Source organism: Stegodyphus dumicola, chromosome 9, assembly GCF_044657685.1.
Source record: "Stegodyphus dumicola isolate Sdum_Otavi_A_Nest chromosome 9, ASM4465768v1".
NCBI classification, from domain to species: domain Eukaryota; kingdom Metazoa; phylum Arthropoda; class Arachnida; order Araneae; family Eresidae; genus Stegodyphus; species Stegodyphus dumicola.
This window is the reverse complement of record NC_140776.1, coordinates 30,139,857-30,156,675: the sequence shown is the minus strand read 5'-3', so window position 1 is coordinate 30,156,675 and position 16,819 is coordinate 30,139,857. Positions and strand designations below refer to the sequence as shown.

The following is a 16,819-nucleotide window of genomic DNA, read 5'->3' as shown; positions in this document are numbered from 1 at the left end:
AAAATTGAACTATCTGGGTAAAAATTCTATGTAATTGTATGGCAGTATTGAAAGAAACAATCAATCTGATAAGAAATGGTTGCGACTTGTTTTGAAGATGAGGGGTAAAAGGTTACCTACCATGACATTCCGTTTGGCATCAGTTGTACCATTATTGGCGACTTTATTGCCTGCGCCGGCGAAACGGAAAAGTACTGGTTTTTCCTTTTTTTTATGTTATTCATTGTTTGGTTTAAAATGCAGTTTATCGAGATTATGTATTTTTTGTTTGCCTCTACTGTAGAATTGGGTGCTCCTTTGACCTTTTTAAGCGAAAATATATTGATGTGTACACGGACAAAGTCAAGGCAGTGCGCAATGCCTAGTTTGTGCAATTCTATGATATTTTTTTAAAGTGAAAATAGGACAATGTGTACATGGATACCAAGTTTGTGCAATTCTTTGACTTGTTATTTTGTTTTTGTGTAGCGGAGATTTTTGGAGCTAAAATCGCCATTACACAAAGTTTTATTTTGTCGCTACACCACATTTTATTGATTTTTTCCCCCTCTGTTATGCCTTCCCAATTTTTCCATTGACTACATATCTAAGCTATGGAATACGAATTTGTTTTCGTATTTCATCTTCTTTCAAGACTTGTATGATATGCAAGTAGAGACCTACATAACATACAAAATATAGAGGCACATTTTATTCAGAAATAAAAAAAAAAAAAAAAATGATTAGGGTTAGAAATGTATTATTAGAGAATACAAAATTTCTGCACAAGCAATAATTAATATAAACATTTAGAAACATTAAATGATATTTATTTTATACATACATACCGGAGAAAAAACTAGCAGCTGACGCAGTCTTCCGAAACTGGCTCTCCATATATTTTGGCATGAAAAGAAAATATCCAAATATTCCATTAATTTGAAACACAAGGCTTAATGTATGAAACACTAAAATTGGATTTTTGACCATATTCTTCAAAGAAAGCAGCAAATCTGAAGATATAAAAATGTCACCAATTACAAAATAAAAGAATCATACTTATTTAATGTGTATAAGACAGAAATGTTAATATCTTTTCATGTTTGCATATTTTATTTATTATAAATTTATTTAAATGAATCTTACCACTCACAGATTTCTTTGAAGAAACTGTTTCAGCATCAGAAGCTGCTTTTCTTCTCAGTTGCTTAGGAAAAAATGCAATAGGAAATGACACAAGGAAAAGAGAAACTGCAAGGAAAAGAAATCCAGTCCACCATGCACCTATCCACCGAGAATCACGATTATCAAAGCCAGGATCAACTGCAATTATAAATAAAGATATTTACACCAACTATATTAAGATATACCTAAGATAAATTGCAAAGTAAGTTTATAATTCCCCTTTCCATTGAATTCAGTTTTGGTAAACAGAAGACTGTTATATTGGGTTGAAACATAAGTAACGACTATTTTTTTAATTAAAAAATTTTTATTTTAACAAAACAAAAAACAATAAATTAGCCAATAATATCCAAGCTTTTGAACTTTCCCCATAGATACAAGATATCGAATTGTAGTCATTTGGCTACAACCCATTTGTTTGGCTAATTCTCAAATCGTTTGACGCATGTCTTTGTGCAGAGTTGATTTGAACATTCTTCATCAAACTCATTTGGTCGTCTGGAATGAGCAGTGTCTTCGAGGTCAAAATTTCTGTTTTTGAATTTGGCAAATGAATTTCTTGCAGTTCGTTCAGGCATTGCACCTTCTCCATACACTTCACAAATCTCTTGGGCAGCTTCTGCAGCATTTGTGCCTCAATTAAACGCAAAAAGAAGAAGGTGTTGAAAATGCTTATTTTTGTCGACCTGACACTCCATTTTAATTATCTAAAAAATAACAAAATTTAGATCAGACAAAAAAATCAAATATGCCATCTTATAGAGGGAAAGATTCTCTTTCCAATAACACAAAATAATTATGTCAATACATTTTATTTTTACCATGTAATTTTAAACACAACATTAACAGCCATTACTTATGTTTCAACCCAATAGATTTCTCAGTGCTGCTCCTTAATTATTTTCACATTTAAAATAAAGAGGTTTTATAGTTAATGAAAGATTATTCTAATTATTGATTAGATGGATCATTTATATTACAAATATACAAAAATATTTCGGAGTAAGAAAACATCAAACCCAATTCTGCATACTGGTAAAAAACAGTGTTCACGAACAATTAAGCTTTCTATTCTCTATCTCAAATCAGAATCAGTTCATTGTATTCCTTAAAAGGCGGTTTGTTGATATATGGCTGCCAATTCTTTTAACTTGGGCAAATTTAATGACACTTTATTATATAAAGAAAATGTAGTGAAGTGCTGAAAAAGTGTGCTGCTACACAGAATATATCTTCTGAATTTGGTGGAACAAAAAAAAAAAAAAAAAAAAAAAAAAAAAGTGTCATAAGGCCCTTTGCATACAGTTGATGACTGAAATTTGTCATGCACTTGTTTTGCCCAAGTTATGGATAATGAATCTTAATCATCATTCAAACTAGGACAAAATTAAACATGCTTTTTCTTGTTCATGGCAAAAGTGATTGGTATCATTTATAACAGCAAGTTTCTTCCAGTACTTCAGTGACTGTTGTTTGTGAAAAGACAACAGAAGAATTTTTTCAAATAAATCCATACACTATAAGGTGTTTCTCCCACCTTTTTGGTGTGGTGGTCCGCATGCTGGGCGCGTATTCTAGAGGTCCACGGTTCACTTTCCGGAGAATGCATTGCTCATTTTTCAAGTCTCCTGTTTTTCAAAAAATACGTAATGTCTCTACAGTGGTGCCCGAACTAAAAAGGGTGTTGGATGATGATTCTCTACACTCAGGATTTAGCGATTGGGTTCCCTAAAACCCCAGTCGCCCTTTAAAAGGGAGAGTATATAAGGTGTCTCTCCCGCCTTCTTGGTGTGGTGGTCTGCACACTGGGCACATGTTCTAGAGGTCCGTGGTTCGATTCCCGGCGAAGGCATGGCTCATTTTTCAAGTCTCTCTCTTTTCAAAAAATACCTAATGTCTCTACAACCCTAAGGGTTAATAATAAATACTTGCCAAATATTATGTTTGCTTGATATATAATTTCAACTTTATCTTATCAATGAAAAACTTTGATATCACATTTCTTATAATCTTATACAAATCATATTCATAAACTTAGCTTATTTTATTGTACTACACAGAATGAAAGACTTTTTCACAAGTACAATAAAGCCTCCATATAATAGACCATTTGTATGACTGCAAATTTTGGAGTTCCTCTTATTCAGAGAAACAGAGTATTTTAAATTGAAAAAAAGTTTTTATAATTGTTATTTTAACTAATTTTCAGAGCTACTACCTCTTGTAAAAACAATAGTATGTTACAAATAATTAATACAAACTGACATACACATGACTGACATACAGATGTAAAATATGATAGGGAATACATGCAACTTATTTACAATAAATTTAGGAATATATACAATATACATATTTTTAAATTTCACGTTGGAAGGATGAGAAGCAGTATTATCTATATATGCAGAAGAGCAAAACTCTTCTTCTTTGCTTAACTCTTTGAAATCCAGACCCTTCGCTAACTTGTGTCCTCAAAATACCGAAACGACCGAAATAGTTTTCCAGTTTCACTGCAATTTCCTCCCCTCCCCATCCATTAATGGAGAAAATAGGTGTGAAGATTTCCAATGACATCCTTTGTACTTTCTAACAAAGATTCCATTAGCCTTTGACCCCGTTCCTTATAAAACTACTCTGAACGTCAGACCAACAAGCCTTTCTTATGATCACGACTGAGATTTTGTTAATTTCCGTAATTTTTATAGGAAGGAATAAATTGTTTAAAAATAAATATAATCCTTAAATTTTTAAACTGCTTTTTTACTGCTGTTTAAAGATTAAAAGCACACTGTACCACAAAAGAAAAACAACTAAATGTCACGATCGAAGAAAAGATGAGAAATTTCTTAGGACAAGCTGTCTGCAATAAACTGATACAATGCATTTGGGGAAACTGCACCTGCCACTGCACATCTTAGGGGGAGGGAAGAAAACAAGATTACAATCTCGGCCGTTTTCAGGCGGTTCTGGTTGTTTCAATGTAGGGCCGTGTGGGGCGGATTGGATGTGAAGGAGTTAAACATGTTTGCATTTAAAGATGTAAGCCAACAAGACATTACATCACAAGTCGTCCGGCATTTTTTATTTCCTTTCCATACAGAGTGTTTAAGATCAATATAGTTTAAAAATAAAAAATCCCTTGCTTTTACAATTACAAGTAGCTTTCCAAATTCTAGTTTATTGCAAGATAATGTTGGTACAACTCTGATATACACCCTAATTTCACCAAATGTGATATGTGTTCTGCACTGGTTTTTGGCGCGATTGCGTATTGTATGGCAACCCTGTTGCCGTTGAAAAATTTTTCCCTGGAGCTTGTTAGTTCACGTCTGTGTCTGAGAAGATAGGTGGGAAAGATAAAATGGTGGAAGTTGTTGAATTGAAGTTCGGCAAAAGGAAATATCATTCTGGCCATCCTGTTGAGGAGCCGTGGGTGTTTGAAGGAATGGAAAGAAGGTCTGCGAGATTAATTTTAGTGGCTGTGCATGATAGAAGTAGGGATTTGTGATTATTTGTGATTTTATTTATTTGTGAACCATAGTATGAATTTTCTGGATAGTGTGTCTGGCTGTCATATAAATATGATATTGATTACATGGCGGCATGTTAAAGGCAGTATGAAATTGGTATTTCTGCTGTTCGAAAATGCATTAATTCATGGTAAGTGCATTTTATTTTATTCTTGTTCTTATTTTGTAGAATGTTATGTTCATTGTTTTGTTAGTATGAATTTCTGTCGTTATTGTTGTTTTTTTGAATTGTTTGAAATTAATTTAGTTATTTTAGTTCATTTTGTTGATTAGTGCACAGTGTCTAGATTGTGCAATTCGTAGATGTTTTTTAAAGTTAAAACAGAACGCTGTGTAGATGGTATTCTTTGAAATTTATTGTTGTTGTGTTAATTTATTAAAGCGAGGTGTGAGTAGTTCGTAGATTCGTTCGTTGCCTAAATTGTGCAATTCGTAGATTTTTTTTAAAGTCTAAACAGGATACTGTGTACGTGGTATTCTTTGAAATTTAATGCTGTTATGTTAATTTATTAAAACGAGTTGTGCATAGTTCGTAGATTCCTTAGCTGCCTATATTTTGCAATTCGTAGATTTTTTTAAAGTTAAAACATATCGCTGGGTATATGGATTCTTGTCAAATATTTTTGGTTAGAAACTTTACGTTTTTGCTATCTAATTTTTTTGTTTTTGTTTCGGATTTTTAGCTTGCATTTTTGGAGACATTTTAGGCTTAAAGTTTGAAATCTAGACAAAAAATTTAGATAGTAATATGGCAGCGTGGAGTTTCTCGCCAAAAATGTTTGACGAGTAATTTGCCGACTTGAGGGCGCATAACAGAGTAGATCCATAATGTATAGTTAGCTGTTTGTTTTGTGTTTTTCCTCCAAAACATTTTTTTTATTTTTAAACAGATCTTTTACTTGAAAGAACTCAATAAAATAATCTAATTTAAGTAAATTAAATAATTCTTTTTCTTCACACATTGAAAGAGGCATACATAGTTTTAAAAAGGTTATGGTGCAGAAAAAAAAAAAAAAAAAAAAAAAAAAAAAAATTCTAGTTATCGATTTGAGGCCTTAAATTTTTCAAAACTAAGATTCAGCCTTTAGATCATTTTCTTGCAAAACAGGACCAGCAACAGAAATATTTTTGGAATGCATGTAAGAAAAAGCAGCAAAATACAGAAGAGCCTGGAAATCTGTGTTTCTTAATTTTGAGCTCATCAAAGTGTTATTAGAATTTATCTTTTACAGTTTGAACATTTCTAGTTTATTTATTAGGGGCAGAGCAGACAAATGATGACCTATCACATTACAGATATGATTGATTAGTGAAAGATCAGGGTACATTGTAGGCCAAAGAAGCAACAGAATATGCTGTAAAGCTTGTCAGCTAACTAATGCAGTGTGCGATTTCCACTGCCTTGCTGGAAAACACCATTTCGCAGCCACTGAAGGTAAGGTAGAACAACTAGCTACACCATATTATTAAGGTACCTTCACGCTGTCAATGGGTCTCTGATGCATAACAGTGATGACCTGTTATCATGGTTGATGGCACTCCATACCATTATGCCATGCTGAAAAGCGGTATGGCATTCAGCAATACTAGTCAGATTGGCTCTAGCTCCCCAAAGTCCTCTTAATTGGGAACTATAAACCAGACAAACAAAACTTAAACTCATTACTGAATAACACACTGTGCCATTCAGATGTCAAAGTGGATTGCTGATGATGCCATGGCAGTCTTTCACATCATTGGTTTGGCATTAATGGGAGTCTTTGAAAAAGGCAGCTTTTGTGCAAGTCGCTTTTAACCAAACATCAGCAAACTGTTCTCCCAGATACTGGAGCACCCAAAACTAGTTGCAGTTTCTGCAAAATGTCCACAATAGTCAGTTGTAGAGCTACCGTCGCTTATCTTCATATGCATCAATCTATGCATTCTGTAGTATGTCTAGATGGACCTTATCTTTCACAACTATTTAAATTTCCTTCAATGAGCCACCTAGACCGAATACTATGCACAGTGGATACATCTACATGCATTTCAGCAACAATACAACATTGATAATATAACAATACAGCAACAAGACCAACCAGCCATACATAAACCTACAATTTGACCCTTCATAAAATCGTCTGTTTGCTGAAACTGCTTACGATATTGCTGTCAAGGCATCTCTTCATTCATAAATGTCTTCTAGAATGCTGAACTTCTCGAAATTCCGGGTTAACAACTGTTGGTTTGTCAGCCATTTTCTTCCCTTTTATCTTGTGCTATAATGATGCAACAAACTTGCATCTTACATCATCTGCATAAATTGTTCCATAACATATCTTCTGACATTTGCATATTTATACAGTCAAAGCTTCATGATGTTATACAGTCGAAGCTTCTTGAAGTTGCATTTTCGGTTAAAGTAGATTTAAGATTTGGATTATCACTAAGTTGTTGTTTCATTTATGGTAACCTGAATAGTTGAAAGCTACGGAAACCCTATTATGATGTAATTGGTTGCATGATTGTGGTCAACTTGAATCATGGGAAAAGATTTGGAAAGTGTGTGTTGCATTCTGGATAAGTACGTTGTTTGTGGTTTACACAGTAAAATGGCCGAATGTGGTAAGATTAATTTAAAGTTTCTGCACGATTTAGAACGAAAGGATAAAAAGCATTGACTGGTGTGTAAATGAAGGTTTACTTAGTAGCCATTGTTAAGTGTCCTGTTTGTAGGAAGGAAATGCATATGGTCGAATGTCAGTGATACTGAAACTATGACGGATATTTTTTACTCTTATTTTTGTGAATTTATGTGGCAATGCCAGTATATAGATTCTAGTTCATATAATTTAAGTAAGTTTTTGGATGCTGTTAAGGAATTTTGTTTGATTGAAGATACATAAATTTGTAAATAAGGTAAGTGGATATTTCTTTTGTGTAGTGCTAAGATGAATTTCTTTTTTTTTTTATGTTATTTCACTGCTTGATATAAAATGTAATTTTTTGATATATATATATTTTGTTGGCTGCTGCTCCTTTGATTTTTTAAGTGAATATAGATCAATGTTAAAAAAGTCAAGGGAGTGCACATTGCCTAGTTTTGTGAAATTCTCTGATTTTTTTTAACTGAAAATAGGTTGATGTGTACATGGTTATCAAGTTTGTGCAATTCTTTGACTCGTTATTTTGGATTTGTGTAGCGGCAATTTTTGGCTCAAAAATTGACACTACACAAAGTAATAACAAGTCAAAGAATTGCGCTAACTCAGTGTCCATGTACCGCCAAAATTCGCCAAGACACATCCGTAAATATATTTTTACCGCATTTTCTATGTTGGGCAGTGCATAAATACTATTATAATTTCAATCTGTGTGGTCAATGAAGTTTTTAAATAGCATAAGAGTTTGGCTCAAGAAGAATTAAATGTCACAGACAAATCTAATTTTATTACTTCTCATGAAGGCAAGTCTACTGAAAGTGAACATAATGAATTAGAATACCATTATATTTTCTAAGAAACTGTCATAGAAACAGAAGAAAATTTCATTATTTCCTACACCCAGAACTTCGTGAGACAAATATAAATAATGAGGGCACGAAGTTAGGATAACATGAATATCTTTCTTTTGTTTGGATTTTAAAATGACCTCCACATGTGTAAAATTAAATTAATAGCGATGTAATTATTTTTTAATTAATGAATAGAGTTTTTAATCAGCCAGAAATCATTGACTATAATTTGCATTAAATAATTAATACAATTTTTCTACTGTAGACTGGTGCTTAAAATTATCTTTACATGCATAAAAATACCGATTTCTCAAAAACTGTTGAATGAATTAATTTTGGATTATAGCACATAAATACAAACTCAAAAATTGAACATGAATGCGCAAAGCACATATAATAAAACAAATAAAGAAATTTTAAAGAAAAATGAATATCACCAAAACAAATTGAGACTTTTAATATTAATAGGAAATGCAAATTTAAACTAAATAGCGTATATCTTATAATGAAAATAAACAATCCTAGTACATCGCATGTGAAACGGAGTACTGCGAGATCCTTGTCAAAGAGATTTATTTTATGTAATGACAGATTGTGTCAAAAATTTTTCTCATATATAAATTTCTTTAAAAATGAATTAAAAAAAGAAGCTTCACAGATTTCAATAAACTATTAAATGAATAGCAGCATATTCTAATTTTTTTATCATTTTGTAAAGAAGTCTGTAGTTAGCCTCTGATGTTGACAATATTTCAGAAGCAAATATTTGAAATTGGAAATTTATATTTATGAAATATTGAGTTTTTTTGGTACTGTTGTGCTATCATGACTAGATTAAAAAATATATGAATGTATGCATGTGTGTGCATATATGTGTATATATATAGAAGCTAATACATTTAAATTACAGTACTGTTAATTTGGTACTATTTGGTTTCGAGGGCCGTACAAAAATTGCAGTGAAAATGTACGCGCAAAAGCGCCAAACCTAACAAACACACCCATTTAACAGCGCGCCAAATCTAGCGTCCGCGCTGATTTCAGATCTCGTAAGTTTATATAGTTCTATATTTCTTAAGACGCCATTGAAATACTATTTTATTTTTAAATCCTTTTTTGATATCCTATGGATTTAACAATTTGGGAATTGCCCATGAAGAAAACTCAGCAATAGAATTTTGGGTAAAGTGCAGAATCACCTACTCCTTGATGCATTTTTAAGAATTGCACATACTTGGTATCCATGTGCGCATCGACCTATTTTCACTTAAAAATAAAATCTTAGAATTGCATAAAAATGGCACTGCACACATCCTTGACTTTATCTATGTACACATCGACCTATTTTCACTTAAAAAGTAAAAGAAAATTGACAAAAATGCAATTCTTTTTACCCTTGTAAAAAGCGGCAAACAAATAAGTGAGCAATTCTGCACTTTACCGAGAATATTTTCAAAGAAAAAACATCATTCATTATAGAAAATTACGTTTGAACAAACAACGAAATGAAATTATGCTTTAGCGATAAGTCAGTAGTGAAATAGTGATGCAGGCTAGTGAAATAGTGATTCAGTTATGTTTAGCAATTTTTATATAAATTATAATAATGATCTGAAATAGTTTACTCTTATGCTTCCATTCAGTCATGTTTAGCCTTTTTCATATATATTATAATAATAAAAAAGTATTATCTGAAATTAACCTTCATTTAAATTAAAATATCAATCTTAAATAGTTATTATACTTCCTTTCTTGCCGCAATTATTTGTGGCAGCATTGGCATCAACGATAGTTTGGCGATTTTTTACGGCCCTCGAAACCAAATAGTACCGTTACTTTTTATAGGATATAGTGTTGTATTGCTCTAAAATCTAACAAAAGCATCTCAGTGAATTTACTTAAAATTACAGAAGATTTTTTAATACATTCTTGAAGTACTTACTAAATGGATTTTCGTAATACTGAAGTGTAAAGGAGGAAAGCATAAAGCCCAAAGTTGGTCCAAATATTTTCATAGCGTAAGTTGTTCCTACAAGAAATTATTTTAATATTACATTCAATAGTAATAAAAATAACTAAACTGCAAAGCTAAATATAATTGAATAAACATAACATAAAAACGTAAATTAACAGTAAATACCTATATATAAAGGAGAGTCTTTCTTTTTCACATTATCATCTAAATACACAATGCCAAATGTGTAATATGTCATAGATGCAAAACCATTCAAAAAATTTGCAATAAACAAAATTATTATGGCAAAGTTATTTTGAGATTCTACAGCATAATTACAATTCTCATGTCCCAAATTTTCGTTACATAACTGAATTTTTTTTACAAAAGCATTATGAGATAATGTTACTTCCGAACCAAAGAAAAAATACGGCAGACAACTCACAATACAACTTATAACAGAAAGCATCATACCAAATGCTATCAATAAAGGCTGGTGTACATCTTTAGCATAATAACTTAACACACTGAAAAATATTGGACTGAGATTGTCAGCAATCATGATAATTCCTGTAACCTGGCTGTCAAACGAAAAACGTTTCTCTAAGGTTGATAAAATTCCTATGAAATAAGTAACGTAAGCTCCTTGCAAAACTCCCGTAAGAGAATAAAATAATAGATAACATTTTGATGTGGCAAACCTTTGAAGCCAATTTGGAGTGTAGTTGCAGATACCGCATAATGTATTCTTTGTGTCTTCGGATTTAGCCGCTTCCTCGCTATTCGATAGTGGTTCAATAACATCCATTCTAAAATAAACCAGTTTCGAGTTACAGGTTAAGTTCTGCTTTCAGTTATTGAAAACCATAACAGCTAATAATTTCACACAACAACAAGTTACACTTCAGATTGAGTACGTTACTAACACCAATACTTCTAAAATAGAATACATAATTAGAATGTGGCAAAAGAATGAAACAACGCAAATGCCGAAATTGCTAACATATCTACAGAACAAATCAAATCAGCGTAAGGTTTAAGAAAACACACATAACTGATGTTTGTTCGTATAAACCAATCCTCAGAGTGTATTAAGAAAGGCTATTTTATTGTTGTTTGCCATAGTGACGAAAATTATATTATTGATTGCTGAGCACAGATGGGCACAATGTTTGCACATTTCAAAATTAGACCGATTTCATGTTTTGCTTTCATTAAGTCTTTCTGCCCGCAGGGCGAAAGGAAAGCACAGCTTAAGGCCCGTTTACATTAGCGGAACTTTGGTCCCAAGAAGCGTAAGCTAACGTCCTAAGAAACGTAACCTAAGTCGAGCGGTTAATCTTCAAAGGGAATTGACGTAAACCCAAGAGATGGAAAATTTTAACTCCGAACCTATGAGATGAAAGCTTTGGCCAATCACAGACTTACAAACTATCACGAGGGTTTTGTTGATGCTTTAAGCGAAAAACATGGCGGAAGATTTGACTACGTCTGACTGCAAATTAATTGCAGAAGTACAACAACATCCGATTTTATGGGATAATAGAAAAAAAGAATATCGAATGAAAAGAGGACAAGACGTTGCTTGGCTACTGGTTGCCGAAAGACTGAACCGAGATGGTATGTATCCATTTATTTATTTTTTTGCTCCTTTCGGATTGCAATGTGCTCTCTTTTATTCTAGTTCTCTTTCGACTAACGCAATTGTTCAAGTACAAAATAGGTTTAATAACGATTACACGATAAAATTTGTTGACATATGTTAAATTATAGCATTTTAGAACATTTCTGAAAATCTGAGTTTCATAAAATTTAAATAAGCTCAGTAGATGGATTTTTTAAAATTAAAGTTTATTAACTGCTTTAAAATGTATCTAAATGTACACTGTTCTATGAAAATTATATGCAGCAACCTTCAATTATATATATTTAAAATTTTTCCCAAATTATAGCAATTCAGATGATTACATAATTTTAGCTATTGTCTTTACATTAGTTTGCTCTTCTTTTTTGCAACATGTTACTGAAGGCTTATGAGAAGAAGTACCAAGTAAAAGTAGTAAGTGTGAAGATCAACAGTAGTAAAAATTTGATTAAAGTTTTCCTCCTCAATTTTCAAAAATACATTTTCTTCATTTCTCATGCAAATGTTTATTCCGAAATACATAAAAAATCCCTAAATATATAAATATCCATATATATAAATATATAAGATCCATATTTCATTTTCGTATGGATACATTTTGAATCTCATATAATTAGTATAATTGTTTGCATAAAATATTAATAATTAAACAGTAATTAATTACAGTGGTTGAATTAAAATTTCAGCTATATTTTTTTTTAATTTCACAGTTGAAGAGGTTACTTACCGGTGGCAGAATCTGCGTAAGCAATATAGCCGAAGAAAAACAAAATGCAAAAGTGGAGCTAGTGCCGAGTCTGCAGAGCAGCAATGGCATCTGATGCCCCAAATATCATTTTTGGATCCATGTATCCGCCATCAAAGGTAAATATTCAGAACCAAATTATTTAGTTATGTTAAATATAAAATGATAAATTTTCATATTAACAAAATACAATCTTTCTTGTTAGTAGTCTGTAATATTATAAAGCATAAATGGATTATTTGGAGTTATCCTAGGTTGACTAGCAATCAAAAATTGTAACTTTATTGATATAAATTTATTAAATATGTTAGATAGTCACATATGTGGATATAAACCAATTTACTTAAGAAATTCCTCCCCTTAGGCAGATATGCTTTGCCATAACTCAAATTCTATCCAAATATTTACGCTCTGGAAAACAAAAACTTCTCCTACACAATTTTTTTTTTTAACATTTATTGCCTCATCACTCGTTATGAATGGTTTAACACCTTGTAAATGTGTTGTAATAAAACTGTATTACACATTATAGTTTTTTTCTAACGTGTTTGGGCCAACTGAAGTTCTTACCCTTAAAAAATGTTGTAGAAACTTTGCTGTTCTGTACTTTTTTAATCTTCCCAATTAAAAATAGGCCAATATTTTTGCAATGTAAACTTATTAACAAAGTACAGCATATGCATAATATAAACAAAGCACTTGCTCTTTCCTTTGAAAGCTGAGTTTCTAAATATTTTGATGAAGACTCGTCTGTATATGTTTTTTTTTTTTTTTTTTTCTTTTTGTGGCCAATTTCTTTTTATAGTTTATCCCTCTATAGTTGATGCCCTTATTTCTGTACTCACACAGTTCAAAACTGATGTGTTACTGACCATTTTGATGTTCAGAAGTTAGTGTTTGAGATTATGCATACCTGCTTTAATTTTATGAAGTTACTTTGCACTTAATACATAAAGCCTGGGATTAATTATCATAATATATACCATCAGATCAAGGAGTTGTGCTTAAATTATTACATTAATTCATAATGAAAATAAATACAAAAGTATATTTGAAACTGAATTAAAAAATGAAGTTGCAATACTTTATTACTGAATTAACTGTTAAAATCTTTCATGGCATGAAATTTTTCAAAACAGTCCCCAAAGTATAGTGATCTTTTTTTATTTATAGAATGTGAAATGTGTAAGCCAAGATTATATAAAATTGTCTTAAACTGTAAGATACAAAAAATTTGATAAAATTCTCTTGTGATTGTGTTTCTATAAAAAGAAATAAGAGTTATTAGTGGCTCAATATTTTCATTTATTACGTAAGGGCTTTGTATGCATATTCAAAATTTCTTCAATGAAGGCAAGAGATTCTTCTTTTTCATCTAAAATATTGATTTCTTTATAATTACTATATGAAGTCATTTAAAGTCATCTCTATTTAGGGCATACTACATTATTGTTACTGTCAAAAACACTACTGTCATCACAACTGTTAAATTGCAGCCTCCAATAGTAATATTTACAGCCATGTTATTTAACTCATAATCCCGCTCATCTTCACTACTATAAATTTGATTTTCTATGGCATTAATATAAATAAATGTTACATTATAAATAACATTTATTTGGATTAATGAGAAGGATGAAACTGTTTGTGCTGAGATGACAGATTGTCATAATTTTGTTCCCTGGTTGTTAATTTTAATCTGAGATGCGATTCCACGTCCAATAATCTGTTCCATTTTTTCATCTTAATGTCTACAAATACAGGCAAATACCGAAAATCCGCCAACTCCTGAAATCCGCGTTGCCTCTCAGAATATAAGCATTCAGTTTATATTCTGAGTTTCTTGGTTTCGGAAACCACAACATTGAGTACGAAATATCGAAGAAAAAATACTTACCGAATAATGACGTCATAATAACTGAATAATAATGAGTCATAATGGAAATACCAAATTATTGACATAAAAAGTTTAAGAAAAAAGATAAGTTTTTTTCCTTCTAATCTGCATCGAGGTAAAAAAGCAGACGATTCACTCTTTGTTCAAGTTCATGATTCACGTTGTTGTATTTTCTGAGCTTTGTTATTTTCACAAGATTGTTTAGTGCTGCCTTTTTTTTTTATCCTGATGTTTTGTGGATAAATTAAGAATATTTTAAATTTCAGTCCTTGTTAATACAATGACAGATAAGAAACACACTCATGATTTTACTGCTTGCAACTTTGAAAAACGTAAACACGTTGCATTGACAGTAACGCAAAAAGTGCAAATTCTGTAAAAGATGGAGGCAGGTGCTACTCCTCTATATAGCAGAATGGCATGGAATTGCGACATGATTGTGTATGATATACGGAAAAATAAAGAAAAGCTGTTGACATTTTACAGCAACAGTGATTCTAACGCTGCAATCCGAAATCTTTGCATGAGGCGAAATCGGCAAACCTCGATGCTGTGTACATATAATTCAATGAATAATATAATCATATATGTAATAATAATTTAATGCATATAATAAATTATTGCAGTAATGTATGTAATTTAATTAAATGTATCTAATACACCTTATTTATTTTGCACCATACGTCGAAAAATAAATTATTCATGTCATTTTGCCTTCTCCATATTTGTACGATAAAATTATTAGTGAGTAAATATGACAATTTGGTTGTATATTGCAGTACAAAAGATTCAAAGAGTGATGATGATTTTACCCCTCCCCATATTTGATAAAATATTATTTTAATTAAAAACAAAATGTGATCCAGTATTGCTCCAAGAACGTAATGACTAGGAATTACCCCATACAACTGGATGTAACAAACTGTATTTTTTTAGAAATTATTCTTGCAAATATTAATTAACACAAAATATTATGTAAGAAAAGAATCCAATGGGATGTTATAATTCAAATTAACAAAAAAAGGCTTTTTAGTTTCAGGTAATCACACTGAAGCAAGAAGACTCTTGGTTTACATTATTTTTCATGCTAAATTTTAAGATCTATTTAAATTGTCTGCAGTTCATAAGTAATAAAAATTAAAAAATAAGCTATTTAATGCAGTAACAAATAAGATTCTAAATTTGCTTATTTCACTACCTAATTACTTTGTATCACAAAATAATCATTAATGTATTAAAAATATTTTTCATATGCATTTGATTTTTTTCCTTGTTTTCTTTCTAAACAGGACACAGACAAACTTTCAAGGAAACAAAGAATTCGAGGAGCTTAATTTCACAGTAGAATCTGTTGTCTCCGAGTCTTCAGATAATATTGAATATTCGACAGAACCTGAATATGTGGAGCCATCTGTTATTCACATTATGCCCTCATGTGAATCACCTTTATCACCTGCATCAAGCTCCAGACAAATCTTAGATAACACTAATTCAAATAATAATGATGAAAATATTCCTAGAGGGAAGAAAAGAAAAAAGAAAGAAACAGTTGAAAGTTCATTGCTTTCTGTTATTGATGAAACAAATAAATATTTAAAAAATCACCATCGATGTGAAAATGATGATGACGATGATGATAAACTATTTTTATTGAGTCTCCATAGTGATTTGAAAAAAATGACCGATGAAAAAAAATTGGAAACGAAAATACAATTTTTACAAATTATGGCAAGAAATAAATGAAATTATTTGTACATAACACTAATCAGTTGTTTTATTGTTTTATTTACATATTTCATAAATATTTTCAAAAAATAAATTTACACAAGAAATGCTTTCCTTTCTTGGCATGGTACTGCTCCTTCTGCAGAAAAATATTCACAAAAATTATCTCGAACTGCAGATGCAGCACGGGATGAATTATTGGCCCCTAGACGGCCAAGAGGTTGCCATGTAAATTCTTTTGTTCTCCACATACCTTCTTTAATGGTGGCATTTGAAAGAAGAGAATCAGCAAAGTTCACTGGACAGTATTTCTTAGCTGCCTTTCCCAACTCATTTTTCATTAAGTAATTATGAAGGCAACAGCATGCCAAAACTTACTTTATTAGCATGCTCTGGGTTCAGGGCAATTTCAGTACGAAGTACTCTCCACCTAGACGCCAATATGCCGAAAGCATTTTCAATGCACCTCCTTGCTCGAGAAAGTCTGTAATTAAAAATGTTTCTTTCATTCGACAGAAATTTGCCAGGATAAGGGCGTAAAATATTTTTCCTGAGTGGAAAAGCCTCATCTCCAACAAATACAAAAGGCAAAACTCGATCACTATTTAATAATGGTGTTGGATTTGGCAATGAAAACAAAGTTTCACTAACCAAAGCTTTACCTAG

The 16,819-nt window shown here is 31.5% G+C and overlaps 2 protein-coding genes across 2 annotated transcripts in view; one reads left to right on the top strand and one right to left on the bottom strand.

The window, feature by feature from the left end:
- LOC118183159 (solute carrier organic anion transporter family member 74D-like) overlaps window positions 1–11,381 on the bottom strand; it is a 31,349-nt gene extending 19,968 nt beyond the window's left edge. The window contains exons 1-4 of the mRNA XM_035352602.2: window positions 10,328–11,381; window positions 10,130–10,216; window positions 1,126–1,302; window positions 828–992 (exon numbers count right to left, since the gene is read on the bottom strand). Coding sequence (XP_035208493.1) covers window positions 828–992; window positions 1,126–1,302; window positions 10,130–10,216; window positions 10,328–10,949 — 1,051 coding nt within the window. The 5' untranslated portion in view covers window positions 10,950–11,381. The remainder of the gene's footprint in view (window positions 1–827; window positions 993–1,125; window positions 1,303–10,129; window positions 10,217–10,327) is intronic.
- A 111-nt stretch (window positions 11,382–11,492) lies between these two features.
- Window positions 11,493–16,171, top strand: LOC146995324 (uncharacterized). The gene is made up of 3 exons (XM_085823323.1): window positions 11,493–11,761; window positions 12,497–12,650; window positions 15,718–16,171. Exons 1-3 carry the CDS (start codon window positions 11,611–11,613, stop codon window positions 16,169–16,171), a joined length of 759 nt encoding a protein of 252 aa, XP_085679449.1. The 5' UTR covers window positions 11,493–11,610.
- Window positions 16,172–16,819: the final 648 nt, after the last annotated feature.

Bases quoted from the DNA above. Each gene is read 5' to 3' on its own strand.
- LOC146995324 (XM_085823323.1), top strand. From the start codon at position 11,611: ATGGCGGAAGATTTGACTACGTCTGACTGCAAATTAATTGCAGAAGTA. The intron at 11,762-12,496 runs GTATGTATCCAT...TTAATTTCACAG, and splicing joins CGAAAGACTGAACCGAGATG to TTGAAGAGGTTACTTACCGG. The intron at 12,651-15,717 runs GTAAATATTCAG...CTTTCTAAACAG, and splicing joins CCATGTATCCGCCATCAAAG to GACACAGACAAACTTTCAAG.